At 32.8% G+C, this 24,964-nt stretch overlaps 4 protein-coding genes across 12 annotated transcripts; 2 read left to right on the forward strand and 2 right to left on the reverse strand.

Moving 5' to 3' along the window:
• The first annotated feature begins 3,307 nt into the window (after window positions 1-3,307).
• Window positions 3,308-6,727, forward strand: LOC113864614 (BTB/POZ domain-containing protein At1g63850-like). The gene is made up of 2 exons (XM_027498537.1): window positions 3,308-4,758; window positions 5,827-6,727. Exons 1-2 carry the CDS (start codon window positions 3,562-3,564, stop codon window positions 6,109-6,111), a joined length of 1,482 nt encoding a protein of 493 aa, XP_027354338.1. The 5' UTR covers window positions 3,308-3,561; the 3' UTR covers window positions 6,112-6,727.
• A 687-nt stretch (window positions 6,728-7,414) lies between these two features.
• Window positions 7,415-11,341, reverse strand: LOC113864640 (uncharacterized protein At1g01500-like). 7 transcript variants are annotated; one of them, XM_027498597.1, is made up of 4 exons: window positions 10,898-11,336; window positions 9,307-9,896; window positions 9,083-9,135; window positions 7,999-8,461 (listed from the first exon to the last, which is right to left on the reverse strand). In XM_027498597.1, the coding sequence occupies exons 2-4, from the start codon at window positions 9,782-9,784 to the stop codon at window positions 8,234-8,236; spliced, it is 759 nt and encodes a 252-aa protein (XP_027354398.1). In that variant the 5' UTR covers window positions 9,785-9,896; window positions 10,898-11,336; the 3' UTR covers window positions 7,999-8,233. The 7 variants fall into 7 exon arrangements, with proteins under 7 accessions (XP_027354394.1, XP_027354393.1, XP_027354392.1 ...); XM_027498593.1 differs by having other exon boundaries at window positions 7,415-8,461; window positions 9,083-9,896; window positions 10,898-11,341; XM_027498592.1 differs by having other exon boundaries at window positions 7,415-8,461; window positions 9,083-9,896; window positions 10,781-11,336.
• Window positions 11,342-13,440: 2,099 nt separating this feature from the next.
• Window positions 13,441-18,202, reverse strand: LOC113864547. Its single transcript, XM_027498391.1, has 3 exons — window positions 18,050-18,202; window positions 17,851-17,969; window positions 13,441-13,756 (listed from the first exon to the last, which is right to left on the reverse strand). The coding sequence occupies exons 1-3, from the start codon at window positions 18,187-18,189 to the stop codon at window positions 13,737-13,739; spliced, it is 279 nt and encodes a 92-aa protein (XP_027354192.1). The 5' UTR covers window positions 18,190-18,202; the 3' UTR covers window positions 13,441-13,736.
• Window positions 17,787-24,681, forward strand: LOC113864546 (phenylalanine--tRNA ligase alpha subunit, cytoplasmic). Of its 3 annotated transcripts, none has more exons than XM_027498388.1 (17): window positions 17,787-18,657; window positions 18,740-18,832; window positions 19,040-19,096; window positions 19,683-19,738; window positions 19,853-19,945; window positions 20,080-20,170; window positions 20,768-20,805; window positions 20,903-20,941; window positions 22,336-22,412; window positions 22,504-22,588; window positions 22,691-22,787; window positions 23,210-23,309; window positions 23,389-23,460; window positions 23,622-23,688; window positions 23,769-23,894; window positions 24,076-24,130; window positions 24,334-24,681. In XM_027498388.1, exons 1-17 carry the CDS (start codon window positions 18,388-18,390, stop codon window positions 24,385-24,387), a joined length of 1,470 nt encoding a protein of 489 aa, XP_027354189.1. In that variant the 5' UTR covers window positions 17,787-18,387; the 3' UTR covers window positions 24,388-24,681. The 3 variants fall into 3 exon arrangements, with proteins under 3 accessions (XP_027354189.1, XP_027354191.1, XP_027354190.1); XM_027498389.1 differs by having other exon boundaries at window positions 18,354-18,657; window positions 23,213-23,309; window positions 24,334-24,417; XM_027498390.1 differs by lacking the exon at window positions 20,903-20,941 and having other exon boundaries at window positions 17,820-18,657; window positions 24,334-24,657.
• The last annotated feature ends 283 nt before the right edge of the window (window positions 24,682-24,964 follow it).

A 24,964-nucleotide genomic window follows, 5' to 3' on the forward strand; every position in this document is an offset into this window, starting at 1 on the left:
TATAATTTGCAAAATTGTTATGGTTGAAAAAAAATGGTTTGTTTTAGACCTTGCAAAAAATTGAATGATTTTGGGTTAGAAAACAAATATTCTTTTTAGGGTTTGCCAAAAAAAACAAAAAATTAGTTACAAAAAAAATAGTTTATTTTTAGAGTTTGCAAAAAGGTAATACTTAGATTTAGTGAAAAAAAATTAATTTTTATGGATTTAGATTTTTTATTTTTTATTTTTTTGGGTTTGACTGAGTGAGAAGTAATTTACGATTAGAAAAATTATTAGAATTTATAAAAAAAATAAAAAGAATGAAATTTTATTAAATTTTCTCCTTTTATTTATTTATTACACTTGCAAAAATGGTTAAATCATGAAGAAGAAGAGAAGAATGTATATAAAAAAATAAACAAAGAAGGAGAATCTTTAATAAATATAGGAAGGATGAGAAATAAATAAAGAAAGAGGATTTTTATTAGATAAAAAGCGAAAAAAAATTTATTAGACAAAGAGACAATGAGAAACAAACCAAAGAATAAAATGAAGAACACTTATTTGATGAAAGTTTTTCTTTTTCCTCTCATAGTTAAATCTCTCCCTCTTCGATTTGTTCTCTGTAAACGATCTCGAGACATGTTTTAGGATTTTTAGCGCTGCTAGATAGTTTTCTCTGATCTCTTGTCCTTCTTTTACTCTTTGTTTCCTAGGTTCTCTCTAGAATTCTCTCTCAAAGAGGTCTCATAAAAATAAAAAAAATGTCCACCTCCAAAAGTCTCTTCATCTGAAGACCTAAGCTTCCTATTTATAGGCATTTTTTAAAACTCTAAATCTTAATAAAGGCTCTCTTATTTTTCGATGACCAATAATTAATTTTTTTTTTATCTATTTTTCTAAAAATCTACTAACTACTTTAACCATTTCTAAATCTGATTTTACATTTAAAAATTAAAAATTTGAATTTAAATTTTAAATTAATTTTCTTAACCTCTTAAAAAAGAAATTATTATATTTAATTTTTTATTTTAAAATTTATTTTTGACAAGGATCCGGATAAAATTGAGTATTCACATTTTTTAATAATGTGAAACAACATAAAACTTGGAAGAGAGAAAAACATATTACTATGGAACTCACATAAAATGTTTTACTAAAGTATATCACAATTTATTATTTTTATATGTCAAATCTTTTTTTTTCTTTAGTTTTTTTATGTCAATAAGTTAAAAAGGTCATCTAGTTTTCATCAAAATTTTCTGTTTATATTTTTTCTTACCAAACTTATATATTCTTTCTTTTCTTTATATTCTATTTATTTTTATTCTCTTTTTTTAGCAACATTGGTTTGTCAAGTCCATTGGGTTGGGGCAGAGCAATCCATGTTAGAAAGCAAGGGACAAATAGACCCAATATATAAATCTATGAACAAGGTAGGCCCAAAAAAAGGGTACTGGGAAGACAGAAGAAGGAAAATTCATATGAATAGCAGGCCCAAGGAAACTTATCTATATTGCCATTCGCATTTATCATGTCGTTGTGGTGTGATCGGTGGTTACATAAGCTAACAATATTCTTAATAGAAATTACTTTTAAATTTTTAATAAATATCTTCAAAACATTTGATAGGATTTATTTTTGTTAAAAAGTAAAGAGTAGTTGAATCACGGATTAACTTGACCCAAAACTAGAGAGAGAGATAGAAAGCGGATAAGGTTGCTCAACTTGTTTTTATTTCTCTCTCTCTCTCTCTCTCTCTATATATATATATATATATATAACACCACCGTCCAGTTCTGGGTTTTGGATAAGGTTTGGATTAAATAATTGAGCTTCTAGAGACAGAGACAGGTCCATTTCATCTTTGATTAATTGATCTTCATTAATGAATTAATTTCAACCTTATCCGCCATGCTTAAAATTACACTTTTAAAAGATGCATTTCATTGCTGGGGAGAATAATTATTGTGTCTACGTGCATTATCATCCCACACATCAACAAATTAATTATATTTTTTAAATCTGATTTTTATCCATATATATATATTTACAAATTTTTAAATTTTATGTCAACCTTTTATTTAATTTACATAAGTAAAACAATAAATTATAATTTATTAAATATACATTAAATAAAAAACTCTAATTAAATTTTAAATTTATATTAATACAAGAAGATCTTTTATATATATATATATTATATTTGAAAAATGTTTTATTTTTTAATCTAAGAAAAAAATATTATAACAAATAATTAAGATAATAAAGTACATAGTTATTTATATATTTTTTGTAAGTGTATTTCATATCGTTGTAAAATGTAGAGTGATAAATTCTATAATTTAATTTAATCGAGTTTAATATTTTAAATAAAATATTTAAAAGATTTGAGGTGTTTCATTTATTTTTCACTAAGTCGAGTTAATCAAATTAATAAGATATGTTTAACTTAAAAACACTCTTAATGAGTTATTTTAAATTTATTTTTTCAACACAGTTACATAAAACTAAACAATTGGAATTAGAAATATATATATATATATATATATATATATAGTTGTAAATTAGAGAACACTAAACGATTACAGATAAGACAGAAAATTAGAGGGCAATGGAAGTGCCTCCCTCAATTTGGCAACAACCATGGTTGGGAATTGGGAAACTGAGATTTTGAGTTGGATTTTTTTTGCTTTTATGCCTGTACTTTTTCAATTATTCAGTAAAAAGTATTAAATATTTCTTATATTTTAAAATAATAATATATGTACTTTTTATTTAATATTTATTTTATAAAACACTAAGAAGATGATTAAAATATTGTTTAACACGTGGCTAAAACTCCAATGAAAAGTTAATCAATAATAATTTTATCAAACATTATGAATATATTAAATTATGTAATTTTAACAAAGATAACTATATATTATTTTCTATTGTATGTCTTCGAAAATATACTCTAAAAATATCATTAAAAATAATGGAAGAAAAATTGATAAATTTTTATATCTTTTAAGTAGATTTTTAGTGCCAATAAATTATCTTAAATTTTAATTATTTTTATTTAAATGGGATATATTAATTTAATAAAAAAATCTCATAATATCAAATTTTTACCGACAAAACTTAAACTCAGCATGTCATTAACATAAGCCGATTTTTTTCCAATTAATTGAACCAACGGATATTAATACTTATTAAATGTTTGTATATGTGTGTACAATTTTATCATTTAACTATAATTATTTCCATTTCAATTCTAACAGAGCTGTCTGAAAATGCAAAATAATCAATATTTAACGCATTAGAATATTATAATAGAATGAAACTCACAAAAAAGACAAAACCCAAAATCATACACTGAAAACAAAATCAAATTTCAAGAGAAGAAAACAAAAGAGAAGCAAAATTAAACAGGGTCCATGTTAAGAGAGAAGGAAGAAAAACAGTAGTCCAATCCATATTTGACGAAAGAAACCGTTTTTCTCTCCCCCTTCTTCCCCGCGTCATTCTGATCCATTCCATTTCTCCAAAAAAAAAAAATATCTCTCTTTTCCTTTTCCTTTCATTTCAATCCCAATGAATCCCAACGCCGGCGTTCCCAAGAAGCGGCAACGCACCGCTGCTACCCGCCATTATTCCTCCTCCACCATCTCCTCCGTCTCCGACATAACCCTAACCGAACTCTCTCAGAGTCTACACCACCGTCCCTCCACCTCCACCACCACCTTCCCCACCAACGATGCTTTCCATTTCAACGACGCTTCCACCGCCGATGTCGTCCTCCGTCTCTTCATCGACGCCGCTTCTCCGCTCGAAACTTCTACCTCCGTCGACTCCGTTTCCAACTCCGACCTCCACGTCTACCTTCACTCCGACATTCTCCTACGCTCCAAATACTTCTCGGCCTTATTATCCGACCGATGGATCGGCCACGTCCCCACTCATCCGCCTCCACCGGAGCACTCCCCCGACGACCCCGACCTCTTCCGCCTCAACCTCGGCGTTTCCCCCGCTTCCGGTTCGATCCAGTCGCATCTCACCGTTCTGGAGCTTCTCTACACGAACGACTTCGCCACCGCCATCGACAGCGCCTCCACCGCGCTGGATCTGCTGCCAGTGGCGCTGGAATTGCTCTTCGAGGAGTGCGTCCGTTGGTGCGTGGATTTTCTAGAAGCGGTGCCGTGGACGGAGGAGGAAGAGAAGAGAGTGGTGAGTTTGATTCCATTCCTGAGCGAGGAAGAGTCGAAAGAACTCGTGGCTAGGGTTTCGCCGGTAGGAGAAGACTCGTCTGAAGCGATGCTGCAAGGGCTGATTTCGTCGGCGATGAACAATTACCAGAACACGGCGTTCGTTAAGGCTTTTGTAGGGAAGATATTGAGGGATTTATCGTCGAGGGAAACGGCGAAGAGAGTGTTGGAGAAAGCGTTTAAGAGAAGCTTGAAGACGGTGAAGGAATCGTTGGAGGATTATTCGAGTCCTGTGTTCAGAGGGGATCACAATGAAACAGAGGCTATTCAGAGGTTGAATCTGCACAAGGCTTCGACTAATGGGAAGCATCTATTGTGGTTGGTGGAGAGGATGATTGAGTTGAAGGTTGCTGATGTAGCTGTTAAGGAATGGAGTGAGCAAGCTCCTTTCACTGCCGATTTGCAGAGGGCGTTTCGTGATGATGCGTGGAGGAACATTGTGCCTGGTCTTCCTGCTGTTATTCTTCGATGTACTTGTAAGCTCGCTAATGCTGTTAGTACTGGCTCCATTTTGGCTTCTAGACAGGTACCACCCCTTATAGCACTTCACATTGTATCTTCAATTTTCATTTTGTTTTTAGGTGCATTTCTTTTTTTGTTCTCATTGTTTTAGGTGTGTGTGTTTGTCGAACCTTTGGAAGAGTTTGTTGGAGAATTTTATTTGAATTAACTTGTCACAGAAGCTTAAGTAGGTGTTTAGTTGGAAAATGTTGTGTACAGCAAAAATGGGACAACAGAAGTTGTCTGCTTTTATTTTGGAGAGTATTTTTGAGACGTGTCTATATAAAATAGATATAAAGTAAATGAGAAATAGAGATTGTTATATGTGGTGTCAATTATAGTTATAGTTATTTGATGTTTAATGATGAATCTTGAGTTTAGTGATAGCTTACGAGTTGGATTAGAAAGTGGGAATTGGGTTCCTGAGTTGAGGAGAATCTGGGGATTGGGATGTTTTGCAATTTTGGTCTGTCCCAGGTATCAGGAATCGACTCCTGCCATCTTTCTTTTCATTTGGGTAGAAAATGCTGGCTGTATAAAGATTTTCGTGATCGGTAAAAGCCATGTTGTGAAAGCAAGGCACTAAAAGGTGTGCCTGAGGTGCTAAAGGGGTTCAGCAGCTGGTTATGGTTAAGATTTGAGTCATCTGACTTTGCTAATTGCAATTACATTGGGATAAAGATTGTTTGAATTTTAGAAATAACTAGTTGTCGAGTGCTTGGCCTTTTGGATTGGATATTGTAAATTGAGCATTTTAATCTTCATTTTTTTGTTATGAACATTATGCTTGAGCAGATAGCTTATAATGCAAAATAGTAAAATATTAACTGCTTTCTTCTTTTTCCTTTTTATTTGTTATTTTTTAAAAGGTTTTACTTGCAATAAATTTTGATGTTCCCTTTCCATTTGAGATTGATTTTAATGACGAGATTGCATACCTTTTTCCGCTGTATTCTCGATGAATTTTTGAATGATATTTTCTAATTTGATATGCTTTATTATTTAATACCTTTTTCTATTCTATTTGAACTCCTGCACATTCACCAGCCCTTATAATAGTGCATATTCATGCCTAATTTTTTGCTCTGTTCAGGTGAGAAGGAAGCTCGTAGAAGATTGGCTGCCCGTTTTGGTTGTATGCAAAGATAATGTTTCACCAATATCACCCAGCAACAAATCGTTGTACCTGGAGCTGGAAGAAACATTTTTGCGAATCATTTCAACATTGCCCATGTTGGATGCTCAAGAATTGTTGCAGCGGTGCCTCAGCTTTTCAACTCGAAATGTTGAAGATTGTCCTCACCTGGTGAGGGCATTCAACACCTGGTTTCGGCGTGCAGCTCGACCTCTGAAACCAGATTGTCTCCTTGATCAATGAGTTCTGTTCTGTTGCGCCTCGTTGGTTGGCTTATTGTCAAATATTGTGCATATGTTAATACTGTGTTCAGAAAGTTGAAGTTTAACGTTGTACATATAAAATCAAAAGTCGAAACTAACCGTCTTCTAGGACAAACCACAACCCAAATACATATAGACCTTGTCCTGAAGCCGGTGGCTGTGGGCATGGCTAATGGGTTCCTTGTAATGCAAGATTTTAGTTGCTAAGAGATATTTGGCCGTTGCATGTATTTCTTGGGTGAAATGGTGCTCATGAAATTTTATGTCATAATAAAGATAACCAGCCTTGATTTGACCCTTTGCCAACGGAGATTTTTTCCCCCTACACTTCAGTTTTAAAATTTAAAGATGGGGCAACCCATCCAAAAAAATTTCAAAACGAACATTTTTTTTTTATCATCATCACCATCATCCGTACCAGTTGTCAAAATCAGAAGTTATTGTTAATTTGTGCAGTCATTAAGCTTAACCAGAATGTTTTCATCTTTTAAGTTATTGATTCAAATAGAGCATATCTTGTTATACAAAAATATTAAAATAGCGTTTCCATTAGTAATATTCAACCTTCTTTAACTTTATTGCAAAGCAAATAAAAGAAATAATAAAAAAAAGAAATACTTGAATCAATTATTGTATTTTTACTTGGTCCTTGCATTTTCTTTTGGCAGATAGTCCTGCACCTATTTTATAGCTAAGCAAGACAATATACATTATAATGAAAGCCTAAAATTGTTTCATTAAACTATTACATATTGCAGAATTAACGCACTTCAACTAAAATTGTGCATTGGGTGAATTCAGATATGTGAACTCCCCAGTAGAATTGAGAGTTTAGCAACTCTGTTGAAGGTTTTACTTGAAGTCATTCAAGTTTGGCACAATCGGAGTTTATGTCTGGGCTAATTTTTTGGCCTTTGATTATAAACTTGATAGTTAATTTGAGAGTGTAACCAGCATGATTTTAAGCAGCTTATCACGTATAAAGAATTTAAAGGACTTAATTATGAACAATTAAATTATAAAAATGATTTACTAAAAATGAGTTTGATATGGATGGATTGTATATTATTTATAGAAAGATACAAGGTAGGCAAGGAGTTCAGTTGAGTGCAATGGAGGTTACTACTACTGATGCTATATCCAATTTTAAAAGGTGATTGAGATCAAATTCATTTCTTTGTGGCTCTACCGAAACAGTCTTTAAGATCCTTTATGGATTAACACCCTACTGGTCTTCGACCGCTAACTCATTCATGTGTTTCAGCTTCCACTAAAAATTAGTTGACAACAATAGTATTCAATTAGGAGACAAGTCTGAATGTTTGATACGCGTATAACATGCCTTTTTCATGAAGATTGGTCACTGTTTTGCGTCAACATGAAGCAGTGGGCAGAGATTCACTATATGTAAATTGGAAGGAACCCGACCAATTTGGACTAGGACGACGGAAGGTCAATGCCATGAAGCATACCTTGCACAACCAGCCAACTAGGGAGAGGAGGATAGTCAACACCACTTCTACTTACACCATTTAACCAATAAATGAAAACAAAAGACAACTGACTCCAGTAGCTAATTTCTTCCCATAAATTGTCATAAAGGAAAATGTAGAAGTTAACTTTTTTCACCATTTTTTAAGACTAGATAGTCATGCCAACTCTGGCCCAGCTGCTGTCGTGGATCCTGACTTGCTGCTCAGGGCAAGGGAGGTGAGTTGTGAAAAGCCACAGAAACTGGGACAAGTAATTTTGGGACCAGTTTCTCCTTACTTACATTATAGAACGAGTATTATTGGAAAATCCAAACAAAACTAATTCGCCCTTAAGACAAATCATGTTAATACCACCTAAACAAGTGGATCAAATAATTGAAACCTGCCAGCTTTACTTGAGATCATAACTAGTATAGAATGGCACTTAAAATAAACTATATTACATACAGCATGCAAGCCAAAAAATAAACTGCACTCTATTGGAAAAGATATTAAACCTGTTGTCTTTGGATCGAGAGGGAGATGGACAAAATCAAGGTTAGTTGGCTTTATATTAAGAGAGAGATGGACAAAAAGGGGAGAACTTGGAAGTTTCAGTAGAAGCTCCAACTAGAACAGCCGTCTTCTAAAGTGGCGAGTGGTGCCTTGGTAGGTTTTAACAAGCAAGCCAACTCCAATGCCAATTCCAAGACAAACACTAAGTCCAATACCAACACCCACCCTAACACCAGCATTAAACCATGAAAGCTCTCCATCTTCGCCCTCAGCATATGCTGTTCCTGAATATAGGCTGTTGTAATCCTCATCTTCATGTTTGTCACAGAGGTAATCCGAGGCCTGCAGATTTGGCATAGAAATATTAAGGATAGTTTATACTTTGTAGGGAAAAAAGGGGAGCTTCTACAAATCTCAATTGACTTGGTTATCAATTTCCCACATCTTGTCAAAAGAAGTAATTTCAGCACTCAATGGGTACGTGATGATAATTAGCTAAGTGCATGTGCTCAAGTGGGGGACCAAACTTCTTAAATGAAGGACCGGACATGAATGATATCCTTTTCTTGACAGCTATAGTCAAACACAACACAGAAGTGAAGAAGAAATTTATAGACCGAAGTAAAATAAAACCTTAGACACAGACCAAAGGTTATTTTCAGTTGTATCATAGTTATATTTCATTTCCTAGTCTTAGAAGTTTTGACATCCATCCCTAAAGGCACTGGTTAAGAAATTAAACTCTTTGACAAAATTTTCACTTTTGATTCTTTAAGAACATTGGTTAGCATTTTCCATCTGTTAAACCATTTCATGTTTCAAATGACAAAATGCAAGAGCATTGATGCAGTAAAAACAAAGACAACGCAGAAACATGCATAAAGTTCGCTGATGAACTCAACAAATGAAGACAATAGCAGAAGTACACCAAAAACACAATACAACTGAACATGCACTAATTACCTGCAAAACAAGTGCTGAAGAACGGTGTTTCCCATTTTCACTTGCTTCATGCTCTGGAATTGCATCCAATACCCCCTTCCTTGTATGCTTTTTCTGAGAACTAAGCTGCAAGGTCTTTGTTAAGATAATTGGAGTACCTGAGAAGGAGCCTGCAATGTAGACCTCAATTGTTGGGTGAGTTGAGTCTGGTAACAGCAATTGCTTCCCTTTGAAGAAGCTGGTGCCTGGAATTAAGTCTGACTCGCAGTTCATGCACCACTTTTGTCCATTATAACTTGATTCCCGAACAACCCCATTGCTATTACATAATTCTAAGACCCCAGAGAGCATCAGAACATCTTTATCAAACACCTCAAACTTTGCACTACCACTTATCCTTATGCTATCAGTGCTTACAAATGTTACTTCTTCTGATTTTCTATCTACCCTGTCTCTTTTGAGAAGGGTTGACACCCCATCAGAATATATACTAGTACGGACACCATTAACTTCAATAAGAGTATCAGGATCTAAAGGAACATGGTTCAGTGTAAGAAACTCAGGAGTGGAATCATCAAACTCACACTTGCACACTCTTACATAAAATACCCTTATGTCCAGCCAAGGTAATGATCCCTTTAAGGAGGGATGATAAGAGTGCCTTGCAACAGAGTATCCATTATCAGTTGATCCATTTCCATTAGCCTTATGAGAATTCTCCATTGCCAGAGTTTTTAATTCTCCTTTTCACTCAAATTCTTTCATTTCAATTGGACCAAATAACTTGTCCCAACACTAATCCACTGAAAAAACGTTAAACAGGAAGCACAGAAGCCTGCGGCAACGAAGCAAATTCAGTTCAATTAACAGAAGAAAATTTAGACATTTAGAGGACAAGGGCAACCATTTATACCATCACAAGGGGAATGGGATTCAATCTAACATAAAGAAATAATTCCAAGCCAACTAAGAGCTCATCTAGATCCGCGAATGAAAAAAAGTAAAAGAAATAATAAAAGAATAAAAAATTAAAAATTAGCAATTAAATAAAGCTCACTGCAACAATGAAACAAACCTAGTTCTATTCAAACAAGATACAGAACCCAGTAGAGGAAGACAGAGAAGACGACACCAACCCGCATTCAATCAGATAAGATAACCCTATAAGTAAGTGGATTCAGGAAGATAATAGATGGATAGGAAAAAAAGAAGAAGTATAAAGTGAATACTAAAAGAAACAGTTACCGAACCTGAAGAAATAACAGGCAGAAAGAGGATAGGAGGGCTTGTAATTGTAGGATACTAATCTAGAAACTCCTCGAATATATCAAATTTCGGTGGCTAAATCTGCAGAAAGCAGTGTCTCTCTCTATAATCTAATTCATATCCATTTTCTATTGAACAGTCAATTACACTATACCGAAGACAATCCACCAATTTGCCAAAGAAAAAAAAGAAATTTAAGTGTTTAATCATACGCACGCATTGAAACAAACAAGCAGAAATGGATCAAGCAACAGAACTAATCACCACACAATAATCGAAACGCAAATCAATCTCCTGTTGATAGATTTTGACAAAATAGGTGGCAAAACACGACACACAACCAACGTCACAGGAAACGGACAAAAGCATCACTAGCATGAACGACGCATTGATGCAAATACAACACCAAAAACGGAGACGCATTATTTAACGCCCACCCACCACCGCACTCACCACAAATATCTTATGTCTTTTACTTAGCCCCCCTCCGCCCGCCCAAGAAAAAGAAAACCCCGAATTTGATTGTTATGTGGTAATAGAGCAAACAAAAGAAAGCTTTTTGGCTCACACCCAGAATCGCTGCCACGCAGAGAGGAATCTATCTATCCGAGTTGAGAGACCAAACCAAACCAGGATTCCACATCCCACTCTTTTGTTTCATCGTCACAGGATCAATGAAAAATTATAGCAAAGTAACGTAAAAAAGCAGATTCTATAGAGAATAATCCATAAGAATAAATCATGGGTTATTCTCAGTATTGGTATTGAGAAGTTGTGGATATTGTTATTTTAATGGAAGAAGTGGGGTCTCTCTGTCTCTGATATTCTCAAGATCTTATCCACGGGAAACAGAGAGAGAGAGAGCATGCACTATGTAGTTTTAAGGTCCTCCGTCTATGAGAAATGTTGAATTGAAAAGGACGTGAAACGTGATGCGTCTCGAAGGTGCACAAGCTCTGTCCTCGCTGTAGGAAGATGGATTTCTTGCAAAGTTGGAATTACAGACACTGATTTCTTTTTTTCTTTTTTTAATTTGTTAAAGAGGAAGCCCTTCCGAATACGCTAAATTTTACAGATGTCGGATGGAGCTTTTACTGGCCATTCATAATTTAGATTTTTAAAAGAAATATGAAATAAATTTTGAGCAACCTGTCCCTCGTGAAAGAAAAATTACAATATCTCCAAAGTTCAGTAAGATCCAAATAATCTTTTAACGTCACTTCAAAATAAAGTAGTAAAGCTAGAAGGTAGCCTTTCATGAAAATAAAGTTGACAAGGTAACTTTGAATTACGTTAGCTGAATCAGTTTTCATCAGCAGATAGAAAACATGACTCAAGGAAAATATAGACTCAGATTGGTGTGTTTTTTGTGAGTATGAATTTTATTATATTTTCAAATTTTGATTTTAATGATTGTAAAATTTCATTTTTAAATCATTTTTAGTCTAAAAGAAACAAATTCATTGAAGATACAGACTCAACAGGTGTTAATAAAATTTAATTGCTGTTTAGGTTGATAGATAATTTAATTTTGAAATCATTTACCCCGCCCCAATACTTGATACAATAATTTTTAAAAAAATTATTCGATTAAATTAATTTTAAAGACTGATGTCTAATAAAATCATAAATTTAAAACTCAAGCAAATCAATAGTAAAAAATAAAAACAAGTTAAATCATTTGTGAAACAAAATACAAAAAAGTTATTCATATTTATAATAACACCTTAAGGAATAAGAGTTTAATTGATATGTTGTAAGTATATAGTTTTTTTTATTGTTTTGCCATTTTTTAATTAATTTTTCTCTCATTAATTAAAATAATATCAGTAAATATTATTTCAATGTGTTTAAATATATAATAAAAAATAATAAATACATTAAATTTTATAGCGCAATATAATTTTTTGATAAAATTTTATTATTTAGATTTTTAATATATATCATTAAATAAATATTAAAAAAATTCAATAAATAATTGCGTCAATAAAAGTGCTTTAGAGTTTCGCACGAAATCATTTCCATCGTAAACTAGTCTGACTCGTGCATTGTGGCCAATACCAAAAGCTACTAATTAGATTTTATTTTATTTTTCAAAAACAACTATTTAATTGGTTAAACGATAACCAATAGATGAAGAGGAGCCGTGCTGGACTTCCATTTATGTACGTTGGTAGTGGAGGTTACTTCAATAAGACACTAGCCCGGAAGAAACGGATGTGATATTGGTGGACTATTCGTGAAGGGTATATTTAGGAGCTAAATTTTGAAATGGAAAGAAAAGGAGAATTAAATTTTCATTTTTACTAAATACTTTTAATCTTTAAAAATATATTAATCTCTTTTTTAGAAATCTCAACTCTCAAATTGTTTACTTTGTTTTCAAACTAACAACAATCAATTCTTATTCTATTATATGAAATCAATTACATACATCATATCATATTATTGAGCTAAGATAAAAACTAGTTTAAGATATTTACCATAATATCCACTTTGCACATCTCTATTTTTTTGTCATCGTTTTTTATCTAGGTACTACTTCAATATTCACCAACATTTTTTCCAAACTAATTATTTAAATTAGTTTTTACATCAGTTCTACTAAAGTTTAATCCACCCAACCTACCAAACAAAAGTAACTTAAGATTCCTTAGGCATTTAGATTTGGGTTTAATCATAGATTCATGTATGTCACCTGTTGGGGTCATCGCTAGAACTACTTATTATTGACGATAATCAGGAGTAAATGATCTCTCACCTAGCATATATATATATATATATAGTTAGGCCCCCACCACCCTCTTCATAGCTCTTGGGATAAGAACTAGGGAGACATGTGCATATGGGCAAAGTTCGACCCTTGCAATCTTAAAAATACCATTTCCCCAACCCCATTATTCCCTTCCCCCAAACCAAAAAGAAAAACTGATTAAAACATAGCACACGTACGCCTAGCGGGAGGCTTCATACTATATTACTAAAGAATTAAATTCCCCTGGAAGTGCCCCAAAATCTTGGCCAACTAGCTGATAGATATTACAAAAATGGGGAGTCTCCAAAACAAATATCAGATTTATAAAAGTTAAAGATAATTATTTCTCGACATATGGGATTGATAGAGTTTCTAGGCACTTTTCGGAAGCATAATTCAAAAAGAAAGGATGTGAAAGATGATCTCATCAAATTTTGGAATCTTTACCTTATAACACAATCTTGTGGAAATAGGAGATTTCCATTACTAAAAGAATAATATTATTTTTCAAAATAGATTGTGATGCTCCAAGTTATGATGGGAATCCAAATCACGTGACAGCCATAGGAAATAGACCAGAAGTAAGATGTGAACCAACATTAACTCTAATGCAACCCAATTAGGATTTGATATGATTGGATCCTTTAGTCTTTGTCACCGAGGAACTGCAAAGTCTAGGACAAAACGAAAAATATGGATTACAATCGGCAGGAGGAAGTAAAATTGTAGGGAATTAAGTTTCAAGGAATTTTCATTTTTCTCCCAGTAGACGTGAAGCAGAAGTAGTTTCAGCAAGAGAAAAAGTCAGGAGGGCAATATCTAACATTCTAACTCAAGGGGAAAATGACCACAATCCATTATGTCCTCGCTCCTCAGTGAAAAACTCAAAAGCACAATCCATGGCACATGTTGACATCTTTGACTTTAAAATTTAAATTTATTTTAATATTACAGCTATAATGAGATCACAACAGATTTTATCACATTATCAGCCCTGGATCAATCACATGACAATTTTATTCTCAAATTAGTTTCACTTCTCATTGTGGGCAAAATCTATGGTTAAATACAGTGCCATTATTGATTATACCATTGGAGTACCATGTATAAAAAGCAGAAAAGGTGAACAGAAAATGACAATTTAAATAGGAACAAACATAATATATAAGTAAATACACTCTTGATCCCTAAAAGACACACCTGAAGTATCATTTTAATATCCTTAAAGAAGCTTGCTTGCATCTTATTGTTATTCGATACAAATCCATTCAAGATTTTGGGGGTAGTGTAATTTGTCAGCACATTGGACATGTATTGTCAGGCAATCAGGAAATTCAATTATACAAGTCTGCACTTGGTGGGAATCACAAAACAATGGACCAAATTTAAATGTTTGAATGCAATTCCGATCCTAGGATATGACAGAAAAAAGAACCTACGATTCTCTCTTTTTCATTTTTTCTTTCATCTTGAATGGATCCAGCAGGCTTGTCACAATGTTTTTTCAAGTCCTATATAACAAAGTAAAAGAAGTTGTTAGGATGTGCTGATGTGCATAAAGAAAACAAAGGTAACTACCACACTGGGCACCCATCTGATAGTGATACTACCACTAAGGAGGTATTTGGTATGTGATTCAAATGCTACCCCTCCCTTCCATCAAAGTTAAATCGAGTTCATATCTATGGACCTGGAACTAGTTTCGTGGAGAGAGACTAATTCTAATCGAACCTGTATAATGGATTCTAACTATCCATTATATTTTCTCTTATATCATTTTATTGTAGGAGCAAGGAATATTGGAGTGGAACATGTTTATAAATGCTAAAGAAGCAATTACTGGGAAAGAGGGAAAACATGAATAAATAATCAGAAGAGCAGAACGGTGACAAACTTTAGTTTTGGCCTCTTTATTTTAATGCTACCATATCCTTCACATTGTTATGTCTACTTCATGGAGCCCACACTCATCTAAATTATTTAATGCCAATGCCTATCGCACTAAGTCCAACACTTAAGTCTCACAAACAGTTCAGCCATCTGAAAACAAGAGGTTAATTACGATCACACACTTTAAGGACACAAGAAAACATAGCTTGGGTAACTAAACAATAGGGATAAACACAACAACCATCATAGAAAGAGTTTTTAACAGATTTTAACCTGATCATGACAATAACAGAAGAAAATTTCATTGAGGTCAGAAAATTTGTACTAAATGATTGTAATAGTTATCTTCTCTCAGGCAAACATTTAAAAGCCCATAAGCCTCATGTATCAAACAATAAATATGACACCAATATTGATCTTGTACTCCGTACGTTGAGAATTACTTTTTACATACTAAATAAGGAGGATAAAAATTTATTGACATATTCATTCCACGGAACTAGAAATCGCCATTTCTGACAAGAGAGGTGAGAATGGGGATTCCAAGTCCATGCAATGCAATTTAATTTCTTTGTTAGTGACATATTCATTTATTCATCAGAATTACAATCACTACTTTCAACAAATTTCCCTTCCGTAAATTCTGATTACATTTTGAGCCTCCCCTTGGCGCATAAAATTAACTTTAAATATCTATGTAACATTTAAAGAACAACACTTACGTAAACATGCGAAAAATTAAAATATATAACAGCCGTAGAACATAATTATCATCCAAAGAACCACCGTTAGTTACGAGCATTACGCAAAAACAGGCAAATCCACACACATCATATCATAATTGATGCAGTTTAAGAAGCAAGCACGTAAATTGAGTTTCAAGAACGCGTGAAGCGTAGTTGACGAACAGAAGCAGGATAGTAGTATATATTAAGATTTTGGAAAGCAACAAGTTCAAGTTGTTTGAATGCAATGTTGGCCTCATTATACACCATGTGTTGGAGATAACAGGTATGCCCAACATTCTGTTTCTATAAATAAAATAGTGTTTATTATTTTATTATCATATTCATTATTTAATTAATATGGTAAGGTTGTTAAGTAAAATTAGAGACTTATTACTACAACATAGATTATAATAATAAGTATTCATAATTTTAAATTAAATTATTTTTTATTAAAAGATTGTTGAAGATAGAACATCATTAATAATACATCTTTTATTGGAAAAAGATGAACTTTTCTCATTTATCAAATTACATATATAATATATAAGGATATGATCACTTAACTAACTTAGAGAAAAATTCATAATGATTAATATTATATTTAAATTATCAATATAGAGTTTTGATGAAGAAATAAAATAATTTTTTCTTTGACATGAGATTATCCCAATAATTAATAAATTATTTATTATACTTTAATTTTAGACACTTAACTTTATAAGGTATTAGGTAGGCGACCTGTGCGATGCACGGATAAATTATTATTATGTTATAGTATAATATTATAATTAATAATTATAAAATAAAAATAATTATATAAAATATTTATAATAATATTTAATTAATTTTAAAATTTAAAATAAATGAGTATATATTAATATTATTATTAATAAAATGATTTAATATATTATATAAAGATTTATAATATACTTTTAAATATTTTAAAATAATTTTAAAAGAAAAAGGATTAAATTCAAATAAAATTTAAATTTATAACATCATAGATTTAATTCTATAAAGTTTCAAAATACTGTTATAATTAATTTGTAATAATTTAAGATATATACATACATACCACAACATAAGAATTTATAATAAAAAAATAAAATATAATATATTTAAAATATTTTAAGACAAAAATTATTGAAGGAATAAAATTATATATGTTATTTTATCTTACAAAATTATATAACACATAATTTAAGGATAAATAAGCCTATTTTATGTTTATGAAAAAATTAAATTATTTTTTAGAATAAATTATGTATAAAAAATAAATATAACAGTTAAAAATAATTTATATGTGACTTTAAATATTATAAATGTTATTAATAATAATTTAATTATAAATTATTAAATATATTTATATGTTACAAAAATTTGTTTATATTGTATTTTAGTATATATTAATATTATATATTATTATTTAAATATAAATATATATAATAATAAAAATATATTATATTGAATAATATCACATAAAATTAGATTAAAAAAAAAGATAAATAAATTTTCATATGCAAATTTCTATATACTTTATATAGTTTAAAATTTTAATTAAGATTTAAATAGAAAGTAAAAGAGAAATTTTTTTTTATTGAAAACAGAAATGAATCCTTATATCAATTAAAATTATACATATTTATATAATATAAAATTTATATATCATATACAAAATATAAACAAATATTATGATAAGAATAATTTTATAATAATCCTAATTTAAACTGTGAAAGATTTCTTGTAACAGTTTTTGTACTTTTTTTTATCTTGTATAAGGATCTTTAATCCCTTTTGATTGGTAAATGTAATTTAATTTCTTTGTTAGTAACATATTCATTTATTCATCAGAATTACAATCACTACTTTCAACAAATTTCCCTTTCGTAAATTCTGATTACATTTTGAGCCTCCCCTTGGCGCATAAAATTAACTTTAAATATCTATGTAACATTTAAAGAACAACACTTATGTGAACATGCGAAAAATTAAAATATATAACAGCCGTAGAACATAATTATCATCCAAATAACCACCGTTAGTTACGAGCATTACGCAAAAAAGGCAAATCCACACACATCATATCATAATTGATGCAGTTTAAGAAGCAAGCACGTTGACGAACAGAAGCAGGATAGTAGTAGTAGTACCTCGAGAAAGCGAGCTCCAGCAGGTGGAATCGACTGCAATATTTGACGTGAGCCGAGCATTAGCGATCGCGCTGTGAAGCGGCATCAACGACTCAACGCTTCTCACAACCGCCAATACCCTTTCGAACACAAAACGCACGAGTTTAACACCAAAACGCAATGCAAATCGATAAGAACCATTGAAGTGCATGCGGTGTACCTTGAAGCACGAGGGATGCGTGTTGAGGAAGACAAAGAGAAGTGAAACGAAGTCGACGAGATCTGAACGAAGCTTCTAGAGCGATTAGCAAGAGAGCTCGAGGCCACTCTCACCGCTGATTTACAAAGCAAAGAAGCCATTGTGACAGTGCAAGTTAGCTTGAACCCTAAACAGAAAGTAAAACCCCGAAAGGCTGAAACTCATTATTGGGTTATTATTGGGCCGGCCCAAATTGGGTAAGCCCAAATTAAACGGCCTTCTAAACCTACTCTACTCTATTCTGAAATTCTAATCACGGTGTGTTTGTGACTCTTGTGTGGCGGCGCGAGAGTGTGACAATGGCGGAAGAAGCGGTTTTAGGTTACCTAGAAAACAACGAGGAGATTGGTGACTCGGGTGAATTCGCTGCTGAACTTGGCATTGACCACAACGAGATCGTGAACGTGATAAAGAGTTTGCATGGGTTCAGATACGTGGATGCGCAAGACATTAAGCGAGAGACGTGGGTTTTGACAGATGAAGGGAAGACGTATGCTAGTGTAGGATCCCCTGAAGTTCAACTCTTTTTGGCAATACCGCAAGAGGGTATCACGAAAGATGAACTTCAGGTTATTTATAGTAATATATTCTTCTATATAGTGATTTAATTTTTTGTTGTAAATTATAATTGTTGTCGTTTTGTGGTTTTAGAAAAAGCTGGATCCATCTGCCTTCAAGATAGGCTGTGCCCAGGCTGCAAAGAACAAGTGGGTGGACATGGGAAAACAATTAATTTCTAGAAAGGTGCGTTTGCTCTAGGTTGTAAAGTGTGTGTGCCTGCATTTGTTTTCGAACTTTCTTTTCCCCAATTCTGATTTTGGATTTTCAGTACATTGTTTGAGTTACATTAACGTGTAGTTGAAATAATCCTTGTTTAGTGCTTGGTCATTTGAGATAGGAATAGCTTTATGATTTACTGCATTCTTTTAACAAGCCGGTTTGTTGCTGCAGGTTCAACATGTGGATGACAAGGTCAAAGAACGGCTTCTTCAAATTCAACAGGGACAGGTGTGTGTACTAGTATGAATATTTTTGTCTAATTTTTTTTTTCATTATTTTGAGAGGAGACAATTAGAGATAGTTCTGAATTTCTCTCTTTTTCTTCCTTGGATGGGGTGGGGGTGTCATTGATGTTCTATTATTTTAGGGATAATAGGAACTTCAATGAAAATTGAGGAGGTGAAATGTTGAGATATACCTAACTATGTAAAACTGTTAATTGGGTAGACAACAAGGTAATCTCATTACATGATATCAACCTTTTTGTAAATGGTGTGTATTGGCTGTATGAACATAGGCTAGGTCGTGGGTTTGAAATATTACTTTTGGGGGAAATGACAACATTTTATATGGAAAATCAGATTTGACACAATGTGTGACAGTTTATAGGAAGTGGGAAGGGGGGATTAGAGATTTTCCATTTCTGTTTAGCTGTGAGGTGTAGCTGCACGCATTTTGTGGATGATGGGAAAATAGTTCTTTATTTGTTTGGTAGTTGGATTTTCTTTTTGGGTTGCTTTACAATTTCTTTATCAGTATTCCTTGTGAAATTTGCATATCTAATTAGAAATTTTACCATATGTTGCAAATGCAGAGCATTGGTTCAGACGAAATCAAAGCACTCAAAGCAAGAAAGCTTATTGTTCCACAGTAATAATAATTTCACTTAGTTGTGTTAGGAGTTTTTCAGATGTATTGAATGTGCTGTAAAAGACTTAACTATTCTTTCAATATTGAACTTCTTCTTGGTATCTTATGATCTAGGACATGGAAGGGTTACTCAGTGAAGAAAGGTCCTAATTATGCTCCAAAAAGAAAGAAAGTTGTCACTGATTTAACTCGAGATAATTTTCAGAGGTATTTTTTTGCTTAAACACAATGTGAACGGGGTTAAAACCTCTGTATTCAAGTTTCTTCTTTGCATATGACCTTTTTTTGTTGATTTGCATCCTATATTATGAACTAACTTTATTGTCTTTTTTTAATGACAGTGGTGAGTGGAAGGAATTAGAGTTCAAAGAGTACAATTATAGTGCTAAAGGTCAGCCTCTTGAGGGTGGTCATCTTCATCCATTGCTGAAGGCAAGTAGATATCCCTTCTTCATCCTTTCCCTAACCCCATTGCAACAGTAAATACCCTTTGATATTTAGATTAATTGTGTACTGTGCGACTACATTCAGGAAAACATTATCAATAATGGAGTGTATTTTTTCATATTTAATTATAAGACCCCCAATTTATGTTAATTAAGGAATACACTAATCTATGTACCTTTTAATGTTTAATAGTTTCTATATGTGCACTATACTACATATACAGTCATACAGTGTATTAGAGTTTTAACTTAATTAAGGTGATGCTTTTATTCAATAGAAAAAGTTTCTATGTATGTTGTGCTTTGTTGCCAAATATTACATTACTGGTCCCTAGCGCTGATAGAAGGGGAAGATTGTATTAAGCTGTTATCTACAAACATAAACTTTTGCCAATTCTATATGATGTGGATAGACAATTTATATATGTTATTCTACAAATTTGTTTTTCTGATAGAGCACAATTACATCTTGTGATCAATGTAGATGACTTCACCTGATGTTGATGATTATGCTTTTATCCAAATAAAAAAGTTTGACAATATTTCATATGTTTAATACTTCTGGAAATTGCTCTACTTTCAGGTACGGGCTCAGCTGAAACAGATATTCCTTTGCATGGGGTGAGTCCTCTCTTTGTTATTTCAAATGCCAATGTCTTTTGTGTTAAATATTTGTTTCAGATTTAATGTTTTGCAATATTAATCTCTCATGCTGCAGGTTTGAGGAGATGCCAACAAATAATTTTGTTGAGAGCAGGTAATTGCTGTTTGCATATCAATGCCTTCCCAGTGCCTCTGACTGAGATGCTGATACTCTATCTAAAGTTGTTGTATTTTTGTTATCCTATCACACAGTAAATGACGTGAAATATATTTTCCTCAAAGAAATACAAGTGGAATGCATAAATTACAATAAACTTTAACAATGCATACAATAATAATTGAAAGAATACTGTCAATCATAAAATCTCTTACAACCCTCCCCCCCCGCCGCGGCGCCCCATATATTCAAGCAAGAGAGAAAAATAGCCTGTTTTGAAACTTGTTTCAATAGGCCTTTGAATGGAAGAGTGAATGATAGAGCTATTTTTTCTTTTATTATGATGGAGAGAAGTTCTTGGAAAGGTGCTTTCAGCAGTGATCTGAGACCTTGAAAATTTTCTTTTGTTCTAAACTTGCTAATCTCCATGATCCCTTGATTCTTGCTTATATGTGCTATTTAGATGCTATAGAGTATCTTTAAAATTATTATAATTCAACAGATTATACTCATCATGTGTGTTGCTGATGGGAATTGATAGTTACTGTTAGGAGATGTCATGTGTTATTAAATATAAGTGCAATATTAATTGTCATGTTGGCTGTTCTTTAGGTTCATTTATGTAATTTTAGGAGCCGTTATTTATGTATAGTCTGATTGTAGACGGTTATTAGGTTTTGTAGGAGCAGTTATGTAATTTTCATATATGTTATGCACTGTATGAGAAGACTGTTTAGTTGTGTATTTGGAAGTTCTTCGGGCTGAGTACTTCTCTGTAGGAATTGTTAAAACTCTGGGACAGCTTCTGCCATAATTATCTATTCAATTAGTATGTTGGCTGATCTATAGGTTCATTTATGTAATTTTAGGAGCTGTTATTCTATGTATAATCTAATTGTAGACGGTTATTAGGTTTTGTAGGAGCAGTTATGTAATTTTCATATATGTTATGCACTATGTGAAAATAGACTGTTTAGGTATGTATTTGGAAGTTCTTTGGGCTGAGTATTTCTCTGTAGGAATTGTTAAAACTCTGGGACAGCTCCTGCCATAATTATCTATTCAATTAGTATGTTGGCTGATCTATAGGTTCATTTATGTAATTTTAGGAGGTGTTATTTTATGTATAATCTGATTGTAGATGGTTATTAGGTTTTGTAGGAGCAGTTATGTAATTTTCGTATATGTTATGCACTATTTGAAAATAGACTGTTTAGCTATGTATTTGGAAGTTCTTTGGGCTGAGTATTTCTCTGTAGGAATTGTTAAAACTCTGGGACAGCTTCTGCTATAATTATCTATTTAATTAGTATGTTTATTCCCAACTAGCAGTGTTCTATTAGTGGTACTCTATCACCTCAAGTCTTACATTTATGTGTCCTAATTGGCAGCTTCTGGAATTTTGATGCCTTGTTCCAGCCCCAACAACACCCAGCTAGGGATTCGCATGATACATTCTTTTTGGAAAGTATGTAAAAACCTTGATTCAGCTGATTGTTTTTTGTGCTAATCAAAACTTCTATATTTCTATTCTGAGAACAAGTGACACATATATGCAGCTCCTTCGACAACAAAGAAATTGCCAGAAGATTATGTTCAGAGGGTGAAGCAAATTCATGAATATGGTGGTTATGGGTCTAGAGGGTATGACCTTGAGCAAACTCAACACTTTTAGCACAGGCTATTTATGATTGATGGATGGACAAGTTCCAAAACATAAAACCCTTACAATTTATTCCTTGGTAGATATGTATATGACTGGAAAAGAGAAGAAGCAAATAAAAACCTCCTGCGAACCCACACAACTGCTGTTTCCTCCAGGATGCTTTACCAATTGGCACAGGTATCTCTGTCTGAATTTGCTGGTATCATGTTTTTGTGGGTGCATATGATTAAATGGTGTTTGGACTTTGGCATCATTTAAACCTGGGTAGATATATATATGACTGGTAATTCTTATTTTTCCTGACGATTTTAGATTGAAATTTCTAAGTAATGTTTATTGATTTGCTTAAGCTGTATTTGTGGGTGCATATGATTAAATGGTGTTTGGACTTTGGCACCATTTAAACCTGGGTAGATATGTATATGACTGGTAGTTCTTAGTTTTCCTGACGATTTTAGATTGAAATTTCTAAGTAATGTATATTGATTTGCTTAAGCTGTATCACACAGATAAGAAAATATATTTTCCAAGTTCTAGTTCTGAATTATTGCTTGCACCATTTTTAATTGTCCCCACACCTCATTTTAATGTGTTTGCAGAAGAAACCATTTTCTCCAAAAAAATATTTCTCTATAGATCGTGTTTTCAGAAATGAAGCTGTTGATCGAACACATCTTGCCGAATTCCACCAGATAGAAGGTCCTATACTTTGATGTCCCTATTTCACATGATTTTAAATAGGTGGGGGGAATACTCACATTTTTACTTTTCCATTCAGGCCTTGTATGTGATCGAGGACTCACTCTGTGTGACTTAATAGGAGTCCTACATGATTTCTTCTCACGTTTAGGTAATACTTTTGTTTACTTAAACTGTTAGTATGATATAAATGTAAGTTGCAGACTTCAAGGAATATTACCCTCAGCCAAGTTTATTAAGGACACACTTAAGAAGTATATTCAACCGGCTATTGATCTTAGCTAAAACGTGTAATTTTGTTATTGAGTTCAGGCATGACCAAGTTGAAGTTCAAACCAGCTTACAATCCATACACTGAACCTAGCATGGAGATTTTTAGGTGAGTCTTTCAATGATTATTCAACATGTCCTTATTTTGATATGCTGAGACATGCCATACTAACCAAACACACTTAACAGTTATCATGAAGGCTTTAAAAAATGGGTAGAGGTAGGAAACTCTGGCATGTTCAGACCTGAAATGTTGCAGCCGATGGGACTTCCCGAAGATGTACAAGTTATTGCATGGGGCCTTTCCCTTGAAAGGTAAGAAAAAATTCAGAACATTAAAATCATTACTGAGAATAAAATGAATAAATTTGTAAAATTTAAATTCATGTTATGAATTTTCTGTATAAATCTAATGAAACCATAGGGCATTGTAATGCAAGATATTGATGGACTTCTCTGGAAATTGATATTAACTTGTTATTTTACCTGGAAACAGGCCAACGATGATATTATACGGGATAGATAACATCCGGGATCTCTTTGGACCCAAGGTATTGTTAAGAGATAACTGTGAAGAGGAATCAATGCAGCAAATCTTTTACACGTGTTATCTCGATTTTGAACTGAATAACTACCTTCTGGTTATTTGGTCCTTGTAAAAAACTTGATCAATGGGTTATTGTTTTTATATTAAATGTTTTTTAAATTTACGAAGTGATATCACCCTAAGGTATTTTTCTTGTTTTTTTTTCAGGTGGATCTTGGGCTTATAAAGAAAAACCCGATATGTCGTCTTGGAATTGACTAAAATGATTCATCCTTGTCTCTTGGAATTCTTTATCATTTATAGATTTATACATTTTTTTTTATCTCAAAGATCAAACACGACCTGTAGATTAGTTCAATTTCTGTATGGGGTGTCGGGGTCGAATAGAAAGTTACGCCCTTATTTGAAGGAACATTGTAATAGTCTTTTTCTTGTGCTCTGAAAAAAATTATTGTTGGGAAAGTCAACCCCATTCCAATTTCATGTGGTTTGGAACAAAATTATTTATGATGTAGGAAAGTATCGCATTGCAATTACATAGCGTATCATTAGCTTCAGCGATGGTCTACATGCTATTTACATATCACCTACAAGGAGGAAATGCTGGCCAGTACGACTTGTAAGTGAATTGTTTTTGAACTTACCTATTGAACAAATCGGTAACAGTGGTGATTGCATCTGTTTCATTACAAGATTTTCCATAAGCAATACACTCAATCATCTCCTACGAACCTCAAAAGTTGACCAAATTATAAGCATTACTACAATAACGCAACTATTTAGCATACCTCAATCCATTTTAGTTTTCTAATAATTTGTAGGCAATCTTTATATCTCA

This window comes from Abrus precatorius, unplaced genomic scaffold (assembly GCF_003935025.1).
Source record: "Abrus precatorius isolate BTA unplaced genomic scaffold, Abrus_2018 Scaffold4, whole genome shotgun sequence".
Classification (NCBI taxonomy): Eukaryota; Viridiplantae; Streptophyta; class Magnoliopsida; order Fabales; family Fabaceae; genus Abrus; species Abrus precatorius.